The sequence below is a fragment of the Leiobunum rupestre genome, chromosome 10 (genome assembly GCF_980474605.1).
Source record: "Leiobunum rupestre chromosome 10, qqLeiRupe1.1.hap1, whole genome shotgun sequence".
Taxonomy (NCBI): domain Eukaryota; kingdom Metazoa; phylum Arthropoda; class Arachnida; order Opiliones; family Sclerosomatidae; genus Leiobunum; species Leiobunum rupestre.
Window position 1 is genome coordinate 21910272 of NC_143393.1, and position 11513 is coordinate 21921784.

General features: G+C 34.9%; 1 protein-coding gene across 1 annotated transcript; it reads left to right on the forward strand.

Moving 5' to 3' along the window:
* The first annotated feature begins 3795 nt into the window (after positions 1–3795).
* Positions 3796–5633, forward strand: LOC149925036 (zinc finger MYM-type protein 1-like). The gene is made up of 3 exons (XM_090161691.1): positions 3796–4409; positions 4455–4676; positions 4724–5633. The coding sequence occupies exons 1-3, from the start codon at positions 3796–3798 to the stop codon at positions 5631–5633; spliced, it is 1746 nt and encodes a 581-aa protein (XP_090017817.1).
* The last annotated feature ends 5880 nt before the right edge of the window (positions 5634–11513 follow it).

Here is an 11513-nt window from a genome sequence, read left to right on the forward strand (position 1 = left end):
AGAGGTAAAAACGTTCAGATCGAACGGACCGGAATCGGGCTCACAGCAAAACGAGCATTCTTAGGACCCACATTATAAAGGGTATTGTAAATAAAGTGTATTATAGACTTAGAAACTTTGCATTTTTTTAACTAAACATCACATTCGCCGAGCATTTAGTTTTCCCGAAGAGGCCTGTTTGTTATTTTTTCAGTCGGTAACGAACGTAGGCATAGCTCTCCCAACCCCGGTAGAAACAGTCAAAATTCTATAGGAGTATCAAGGGCGTATTTAAGTCTCAAGCGTGGGGGAGCAGTAACTAAGTGGGTTATAAGTCTAAAAGGACAATTCAAACCCCACCCGAAATGAAATCGTGGATACGCTCTTGAGGAGTAACATTGAAGGCGAAAGAATGTAACTCTTAATTCTTAAATCCGTTGAATGAATAGAAAGAGTTTTCATTTGTTGTACGGATTACGCTTTCAAATCCGCCTTATTTCTGGCTGTTAATAGCTTTATCGTGTTCAAAATTAAGAGGAGAAAGTGGAGAATGACATTTTTACGATGTAATCTGGTCTTTGAAGAGATCGTGTGGGAAAATTCAGACTGAATTTCCATTTTTTTCTACCCTTAAAAACTCCAAACCTCTTTCAATGGTTTGGGAATGCTTTATGGGAAACGCGGTTAAGAACGGCTTGGAATTCGCGGAAGAAAAATAAAATCGTTTTACGGAAGAATTTTTAGTTTTAATCAGCTAAAGAAACAAAAACGCTGAGTGGGCAAAAAACAGCGTGAAGTGCGGCTTGCTTCGAAATGATGAAACCTTTCCCTTCTGTTCCCCGACAGATTCACGGGAGTAGAAAATTGAAACGAAACTCATTCCATCGTTTCCGAGCTATTAACCACAGTGACGATATTGAAAGAATGCACTAATACGGGAGTTAGAATTTCGCCGAGGATATTACAAATATTACGATATAATATAGATTCAGGAAAAAGAATAGTTTCAGGATTCAGGAAAAAGAATAGAATCAGGAAAAAGAATAGATTCAGAAAAAAGAATAGATTCAGGAAAAATAATAGATTCAGAAAAAAGAATAGAATCCGGAAAAAGAATAGAATCCGGAAAAAGAATAGAATCCGGAAAAAGAATAGAATCAAGAAAAAGAAAAGAATCAAGAAAAAGAATAGAATCCGGAAAAAGAATAGAATCAGGAAAAAGAATAGAACAAGGAAAAATAATAGAATTAGGAAAAAGAATAGATTCAGGAAAAAGAATGGGTTCAGGGAAAAGAATAGAATCCGGAAAAAGAATAGAATCAAGAAAAAGAATAGAATCAGGAAAAATAATAAAATCCGGAAAAATAATATAATCCGGAAAATGAATAGAATCAGGGAAAAGAATAGAATCAGGGAAAAGAATAGATTCAGGAAAAAGAATAGAATCAGGAAAAAAAAGCCCATTGGCTTTGGAAATTTTCATACTACCATAAGGTCTACTCGGGTAGTCTCCTTATTAGTTTCTTCGTAAAACAAACCTAACGAATATAACCTCTAATATTTATGCCGACCTGCCTATAGGGTCGCAATATTGGCTCCTATGACTTTTGTGATTTGTTGCTTAAGCAATCCCTAAAACCTTTGGTGTCCTCGTTGGATGTTACTTTAATGGAAGTAGAAACTAAATCGTAAAATCGTGTGCTAACAAGCTATACGATTTTACGATTTTTAGCGTAATTAGCGCCAAAACCTCCAAGCTTCTGTTTAATATATATATATATATATAACTTACGGCCTATATATATATATATATATATATAAATATATATAGAACTTACGGCCTATATATATATATATATATATATATATATATATATATATATATATATATATATATATATATATATATATATATATATATATAGAACTAACGGCCTATATTCACAAGAGCCAACATATTTTCAAAACATTTTAGCTAACCAAGCTGCTCCGAGTAAATGGATAAACAATTGTAAAAGTTAAGAAAAGGTCTTATAAAAAAATGCCTGATTTTATGACCGAGACTAAAATTATTTAAATCAAATAAATTTCGTACACATCCTTTTGATTACACAAAACTAATTGATAACATTAATCGTAAAAATAACTAAAGACATAAAAAAAAAGAATCGGTGAAACTAGTCGTCAAATTTTATAAATAAATAAAATTTAAAAAGCTTTTATTATACATTTAGTCGTTTTTAATGTCTTCGCTTATTTTAAAGTTATTAATGTATAAGTGCCGCTGCAGTATATTAGCATCCTTTTTTGGTGATTTTCATATTCTGTAAAGAATTACGGAAAACTTAACTCGATCACCAACATAGTTGGCCAAAATGTTGGCTCGTGTAAATAGGTCTTCAACCTGATGCGAAAATGAGAATACAACACAAATTTGTTTATCATTTATTTTAGGTCCATAAGGAATGTCTCGCATTGATTGGGATACTTTACAATTCACTTGTCCAGTTTAAATAGAGCCTTGTAATCTCGGAATATGAACAGTGGCGTAAATAGGGCCCCCGCGGAGTTCCAAGGGGCCCCTTTTTAGTTCATTTTATAACCTTGCTTTGGTTCTATTCTAGCACGGCAATTATAAATGATGACTGGAAAATTTGCTAGGTAGAAGATTTTGTTTTTAAATTACCAAACTTTCTGACTGTCAGTTAACGGACGCAGCCTTAAATCGCAATGTTGCGTATTTAGTCGACGCGTGTTAAGAGCTTTTATTTACTAATATAACCGCAGAGCTCCGATCTACGCTGAATTAGGGAAATTCAGGCACAGCCTAGTTTGAGGGATCAACGTAAGTACAGCTCGTGAAAGGTAGCCCGGTAGTCATCGCAAATTGAAACGGAAACCCATCTTCACTTTTCGATTTAGCGAGTATGTCGAGATTCAACTTTGTATGAAACCGTAAGTTAATTTTTTATCTAATAAAATTAAAATATACTTACGCTTGTGACTGGGTGTTAGTAATAAAAATCCCAATGTCTTCTAATCTCTACGGTAGTCATTATTAGCATGTTTGTCACAGTCACTAAATTATTTTGAAAGATTGAGTTTTTGCTTCTTTCTGTAGCAAATTAAATGCTCAAACAAAAAGCCCACCTAAGCCTATTGAGCAATTATTTTTGTCATAAATAAATAAAACATAATTACGCTCTCCAAAATTCTAGTAACTAAAGTCCAACTTTTTTGATTGGATGTTAGAGTATCTTATTTTGTTCTAATTAAACCGCCGCTTTTGATGAAATATTTATAACTTTAGGTTAGGGGAAAACTAGGCTCGAAAACGAAAGGAAAAATAATAAAATGCAAGGCAAGTTGGGTTACGTGACGGGTAAAAATAAGAGCGATTTTAGTGTTAAACTGTACTAAAATACGTAGGTTAAAAGTAACATCAATAACTTTAAGGGCGGTTCAGTGCCGTAACTAGGGCGGTGCCTAGGCACAGGGCGCAGTTATAGAAGCTCGCACCGGGCGCATAAAAGCTGGTTACGGTACAGGGCGGTTCACTCAACCCATTCTAAACGGTTCGATACTTTTCTACCACGTAGTGTAACCTCGTGTAGAGTATAAAATTCTTATAGGTCATATTTTCTTTAAAAAGTGTATTTATATTGTGTTGACTCACTGTTTTACTGTTTGAAGTTTTTCGCCTGTTTTAATTTCTTTTAAAAACCAGAAATAAATTTGTAAATTTGGTAATGGCTGAAAATAAGAGAAAGTACTCAAGTGGTGCCCTAAAAAGGAGACTGAGGGAACAAAAAATGTATGAAAATCGACGCTTTATTTGAGAAGAGTTTTAAGAGTGGTAGTGAAAGCATTTGTCCGACAAGTTCGACAACGACATCGTCAGGACACACAGCAGTTAGTTTGGATGTTGATGAACATGAATCTTCTATTAATGTTAATGTTGAAGAACTTGAAGAAATTGAAGTAGCTAACGGAAATTTAGCTAAGGATACAGATGTTATATTTGAAGATAATGAACCGGATATATCCGAGAGAGAACAAAGAGACGACTCCAATGCGCAAGATACAATAATTTCGACGGATAGGGGACTTTTCAAAGAACAACTTAGTCAGGAAGATAAGGTGAAAATATTACGAGCAGAACCATGTAAACCAAAGTGGCCATTTCCCAATTATAAGAAGTCTTTACGATCTTTTAGTACCGAATATTATTATTGTAAAACTAAAACTGGCCAAATTATACAAAGGTATTGGCTGTGCTACTCTCCTATATTAGACGGCGTGTATTGTGAACCTTGCTGGCTCTTTGCAAGAGAATCTGAACAACCGTGGCGAAAAGGAAATATTAGAGATTGGAAAGGCTTAAGTAAGAAGATGAAAACGCATGATTCTTCAATTTCTCATATCCAAGCGTGAGTCATTTACAACACATGGAAACAAAATAAAACTATTGACAGCATTGGGGCATTCGATGGTCAGATCCACGAGTGGAAAGCTATATTAACGAGAATTATTGACGTGGTTCGTACGTTAGCTTTGTGTGACATACCTTTCCGTGGTCACCGTGAAAATATAAGTAGTATTGGGCAAAAATCTGGAAATTTTCTAAACATTATTAATTTGCTGTCTACTTATGACTCTTTATTGCAAGCACATTTGAATGATCCCCGAAAAGTCAAGTATTTGAGCCCAGCTGTCCAAAATGAAATGATTTCAATACTTTCAGACTCGGTTTTGAAATCGATAGTTCATTCTTTTCTTTAATTTTGGATACCACGCAAGACACATCGAAAAAGGATCAATTAAGCATAGTTATTAGAACTGTTTTACTAAATAGTTCCAATTCATCAAATGACGATAAACTTCAAATTAGGGAATCGTTTCTGGGTTTTATCAAAGTTTCAGACCAGAGTGCTTCGGGTTTTGAGAATAAAATCTTGAATGTTCTTGACGATTTAGAAATTGATTTGAGCAAATGTAGAGGGCAAGGCTGTGACGGAGCAGCCAATATGAGTGGTCATTATTCTGGTTTGCAAAGAAGAATTAGAAATCGAGTAAAAAATGCCGAATATATACAGTGCGCTGCACACAATCTAAACCTTGTTTTGAACGATTCGGTTTCCAATATAACTGAAATTCGGGAATTCTACGTAACTGTTGAAAGTTTGTACGTGTTTTTCAGCGAAAGTTTACCACGTTGGCAAAAACTCAACAAGGTTTTGGAAGAAAACAATCAAATAGTTTTGACTTTAAAAAAACTATGTCCAACGAGGTGGTCTTCCCGTTTTGATTGTTTGTTGTCTATAAAATATAACTTTAAATCCGTAATGATGTGTCTTTCTAATATCATATTAAAAAGCGAGAAAAAACCAGAAAGGGATACAGCTTTATCTCTTAGGAAAAAACTTGATAAATTCGATTTTGTTTTAATGCTTACTTTTCAAAGCATTGTTCTGGAAAATGTAAATCTTGTTTCAAAAACCTTGCAAGGGACTAACATTGATTTAGGAACAGCCCAAACAATGCTAGAGAACGCCAAAAATAATTTGATTGGTATGCGAAACAATTTTGATGACCTTTTTAAAGAAGCGTCTCAATTGGCGGCTTCGTGGAATATACATTGTACATTGACGTAAGAGAACGATAAAAAAATTCTTTGATGAACTAGCCTGCGACTCAAAAATTCAGGACGGTGTTAAAAGATTCCAAATTGTTGTGTTTAACGCATCACTTGACATATTAATAAACCAAATTAATAACCGTTTTACTAGCATGAACGAAGTAGCTAAGAATTTTAATTTCATTCATCCAAAGACCTTACTTCAGCTTACCCAAGAAGAGTTGCATTTTCAAGTTAATAACTTTTTAGAAAAGTACGATAACGTTTTTTCCAACAGCCTCGTCGATCAGATCATATCATTTAAAACTGCAATGGCTGAACAAATTAAGACAAAGAACTCAATAGTGGAATTGGCGAATCTATTGTTAGTTAAAAATACTTTTCTTTTACTAGCTTACCAGATATATGTACACTTTTTCAATTGTATTTAACGTTACCCGTTACTTCAGCTACTGCCGAACGAAGTTTTTCGAAGTTGAAACTTATAAAAACTTACCTTCGAAATAATATGACTGCAAGTCGATTAAGTTCTCTTGCTTTATTAAGTATTGAAAATGATAGAACACGCAACATCAATTTAAATGTGATAGTCGAAAAGTTTTTGTTGAAAAAGAAGCGACGTTTTATAAAAAATGAATTAAAATAATTATAGGCCTAATTGTTTTTTTAACATCGCTATGAAGAGTAATTTATTTTATATAATTTTATCTTTCTAGAAAGCACTCAAACATTGCGAATGCTTAGTTATTATAAAATAAAGTTATTTTCCCTTAGCTTCAATTTACTGATACTGTATTAAATGAACATACTTAATCCGACGTTAAATAATATTTTTTTTCGCGTGAAAACATAAAAGTTTATTTACTTCGTTTCTCTGCCCGCAAAGTAAGTAAATTGAAAAGTAAAAGTTGTTACGTGTTTAGAATTGTTGGTGTGATAAGTAAAATAGAAATGGAATTTATTTGGCGATTTCATTATCGTGAATATTTCCCAGAATGTGGCTGGTCTACTTTATATTTAAAAATGAAACCAACTACCAGCTCTCCTGGCTATTTTATTCATAGTGCACCTATTATATTCCCTCTCTTACTATGCCATATGACAATTCTCCATTTTTGCCTTCACATAGGCAGTGTGTCCTGCGCTGAGTAGGTACGAGACATCCATTTCGGAGTGGTTTTTAGGTATTCGGGAAGGTCGAGAGAAATAATATCTTTGAAACTCACCAAAACTCACCTTAAATACTCCATTGATTATTAGTAAACAATAGCCTCTCAAAAGGAGTCACCTAAGGGGGCCCCAAAAAGACTTACGCCGGGGGGCCCCGAGGAACTTAGTTACGCCACTGAATATGAATGACCCGTATCCTGGAATAGAAAACTATCTTCCCCCAATACGGGCTCCCCGTCACACCTACTGTTACGTAGCTCAAGCTTAAGCTTTAACCTAAGCTTGTAGCGCCATCTTACAGCAGGCAATGTTACTAGACTAACATATATGCGTGGCATATAATTTCGTCTCCTCGACGTTCGAAACAAGAAGTAGTAAAGGTTTTTAATTAGTGGAGGAAGCTGAATGTTTGGTTTTAGTAGCAAAATACTGTAATATCTAACTAAACAACATACATTTACTATAAAAAACCATAAAAACACGGGGCTTGCCAACAACTCGCAGAAGAAATTATTTTCTTAAGTTCAAACTATTTCCGCTAGATGTCTATATTGTATTAAGTTCAATGTGTTAACGTTGCCAAGCCTACCTACCCAGTCTACCCATTAATTTCCCCTCCATAATTACCATCCTCCTACGCTCTAGCTAATAAGCCGATCCTACTGCCTATCGTGGAGACTGGCGCTTGAAAGACAGAAACCTAGTTCTATTGCTGAACAATTAGCAACGCTCGTTGGATTCTAGAAACTATCGTCTGCTAACTTGTGAGTTCAACCATAGACAGTATATATCCCTAAGGGGACGAGAATACGCTCTGATTTTTAGACCCCATCACAGTCGCTTTGCGGCCAGCTGCAAGAGTTCGTGTCGATGCTAGGGCCCCAACTGAATAAAGACGGCCGTACTTTAAAAACGGGAACTTTCAAGGTCATTTGAAGTGCTTAGAAGCTTACGTGTTTTCCCCCCTCTTTCAATAACAGAGCGTCAGTGAGAGAAACAGCGACGTTAATGCAGTGGAAGGTAGGCGATTTCTCGTCCCCTTAGGGATTTATACTGTCTATGGTTCAACAAGGAATCTAGAGATGGCGGCAGTGTTATTACAAAATGGCGTCTACTATGACAAAAATTTACAATAGGTTGAATCTATAATAAATTTTGATCAACCTAGGCTTACTAACGTAAAGACATGTACTGTATTTGAACCTCATCTCACCTTATCAATTGTAAATTTGTTTAGTTTGTTAGTTTAAAATAGAAGAATTGGATTTAAGTAATTTTTTTATTCATATTATACTTGGATTACATTTTTCATTTTTAAAAGCTCTTAATAATTTCTATGAATGGTTTTATATAGGCATTAAAATGATATATTTAAGTCATCTCCTTAGATGAGTATATCGCCTAAGAAAGTACGTTTTCATACTACCCACAGGCTCATCTTTACCATTGGGCTAAGTAGGGCTAAGCTAAAGACCCGGTCATATGAAAAAGGGTGCCTGATATTATTAGCCCAGGAGCGGCTGAAAGTTAAAGATGGCCCTGATTACCCATACCTCTTTCAAAATTTCTAAATAGGAATTATTAAAACGTTGAGGTTTTCGAAAATTAGAACAGAATTTAATTCATCCAAACACGACACTACCCCGTCTACTGTCAGACACCAGAACTAAATATTCACATGATTTCACCTTAATTTTCTTAACGAAAACTACCTCAGTGGAGGCAAATCGGCAGTTGCTAGACTTTCCTCTTCTTCGAAAATATTGATTCGATTGCATTACTCGCTACTAACGACATCTGAATGTCGAATGGATAAGATTCGTTTTTTATTAAAATTAACAACACGCAAAAGGCGTTCGAAGTATTAATCTTCACCCCCTGTATAAAATAAGGCTTAGAAATGGGCCGGTGAGGTATTTTTAAATTGGCAAGTCTTGCACTATTCGGCCGAGAGATGGCCGTCATAGAAGAGCGGCAAAAGACCCTTCCAATTTTCAAATTTAAAATTGAAACACGAATATAAGTTCGTTAATAAATTTAAATTTCTACTAAGCACTCGAGCCATTAGAATTTTCAATGAGCTTATGGCCACCTAGCGGACAACGCAAGGAGGTGACTTAGCTACTACATTTTAGAGGACGCTTTGTATTTTAAAATGACGAATCGCCCGGTTAGCAGACCAAAATCCGTCTGCTAAGTGAGCTTCTCGCGTTGGCCGCTAGGTGGTTCTCTGTTAACTGTAAAGGCTAATTACCCCAAATGTCTACTCTTTTACAGCTTAGTATAGAGGCTTAACAATGCTAAGAGGAAACCTCGCGAATGTTTAGCATACGTCGGAGACTCTAACCTCCAGTGTCAAGTCTCCGACGACCGAGACCGGAGACTTGCATTTGCAATGTGGCTCCAAAATATATAAAGACTATCATGCATAGATTGTATAGCATACTGTCAAGTTTGCACGGCGCATATTTGTGTTTTTTGGAGACCAGAGGCTAGACCTTCAAGCGGACACTGGAGGACTGGAGACCGGAGGTTTGACTTTCAAGCGGAGATTGAAGGATTGGAGACCAGAGGTCAGACCGTCCAATTGAGACTGGAGAACTGGACACCGGAGGTCAAAAGCTTTAGTCCCATTCGACCGAAATCGGTTTTTGAGGTGTCAAATTCGACCGAATTCCGCCGAAACGTGCGGTTTTTATGTGTCATATTCGACCGAACGCTTTTATGTGTCCCATTCGACCGAACGCTGCTATATAAATTGGCTTTTGCTATGTTTTCAATTTAGTTACTGAAGTCGTTTGCAATGGAGCGGATAGCTAATAAAGGAGGGTATTTATACATCAATAATAATTATTTATTCCGTCTTAATCTCAAAATGAAGTAGCACTCTCCCTACTAGATGCAGTAGCTATGAATTTAGCTATGCCATTTTAATATCTTTGTACTATGCATTTATTTGAAAATAAAATGGAACGAGCATGAATTATATTTTTATCTTCACCTAGTCAAGAAAAGTAACTGAACCAAAACTGAAATAGTAAACTTAACCAACTCTAACCTAACCTAACCTAACCTAAACATGGATCTTCGATAGTACATACCTTATAAATAAAATACCAAATCACCCCGCCAATTGGGCTACATTTTAAAATTATTTCGGTCGAATGGGAATAAACGGGTCAAAAGGTTTTCGACCTATGATGTTTAGTTACGTTTTCTGCGACCAGATGGGTAAACAAGTGGTGGATAATGTTCCTTTGAGGTCCTTATATATCAAATAAAAGTTTTACTAGATTGGAAGCGTTCAAACTGTAATAAATAATATTAAAACATAATAAAAGTAATTTTCATAAAATAATGAATCATCTAAATTGGAAATTTACTCAAACATATGGCAATATGGACAGTAACGCTATGAAATTCATTTCTCAATTCGTTTGAGCGCGAAACTTACTTCACTCTTCAATTTACCAAACGTTATTGAGTATTCAATATTTATAACCGAGTCGAGTAATATTTTTGTCCAGTCGGGTCATCGAGTACTCGAATATAGATAAATTTTAACATTAACTTTAGGTTCCTCGAACTAAAGTATTTTACTTATAATCGATTAGTTGATAAAAACACCCAAGTACTTGACTAATAATTGCGGTTTATTGGAGTAATTATCCCCGACATTTCAAAAGTAATATCGTCGTTTACTCCTCCCCCCTTTTACGTAAGCAGGAAAATGAAAAAGACTGTTAGCAATCAACTTTTTGACCGAGAGCCGAAGATAATATTAAATTCAAATCAATATTTTAACTTAGTTTTTCGAAACTATCAAAAATTAAGTTTCACCTAACCTCGTTTCAATTTTTTTATCACTTTCAAATCAAATTTCACTTGACCTGTAAAAATGAATATCAATTATATCATTTCATTTTTTTTTCAATAGATGTCGACACGTGTCCTATCCCATTAAAATCAATCAATTTTTTACGGTATTCTGAAACCTTTCAAAATCAAGTTTTTCTTTGGATAGACTTTTTATCATATCAAAATTGATAGAATTTTAAGAAAATTTCTAAAATCGATCAAAAAAAGTATCAGATTCAAAAAAGATATGATAGTGCCCATCTTTGGTAAGAAACTAAGATTCGCTGTCCTTAATTTTTGTTTAAAAAGTTTATTTTCTAATTTTTTGGTCGTTTTCGATTTTAAAATGTATAAAAATATTTTTTTTACGAACGATTCAGGGTCAAGTTATTTAGACATGCAAATAGAGCTGAATCGTAATAGAATGCTTACATTTTTTAGCATAATTTTAGGATAGGTCACCGAGGGTACCGACTTGATAAGAGCGCTAGCCTCTTGATACCCCACAAAACTATCATTCAACACAGGAAATAAACCAATATTAAAGAATGGAGTAGATTTCTTTCATAATACTAATTCTTGGAGCAAAGACTCTTAAAAGACCAGATGCGACTTAAAATTGGAGTTCACATAAAGCTTCCAACCATTTGAGCACCCTTAGTCTAATTGGCACGGGTAATGGAAACCTTCTGGAATCATTTCTTTTGCAATGCAAGGGCAACATCTGGTGGGAATTTCCGCGGTTGGGACATTAATAACTGAAACGTGTGGAATCAATTTGCCGATTCCATTTCCCTGTCATACTACATTAGTGTTCCTATTAATGTACCACAAGAAGCAATTAAATCACATTTTGTTAAAATATGAA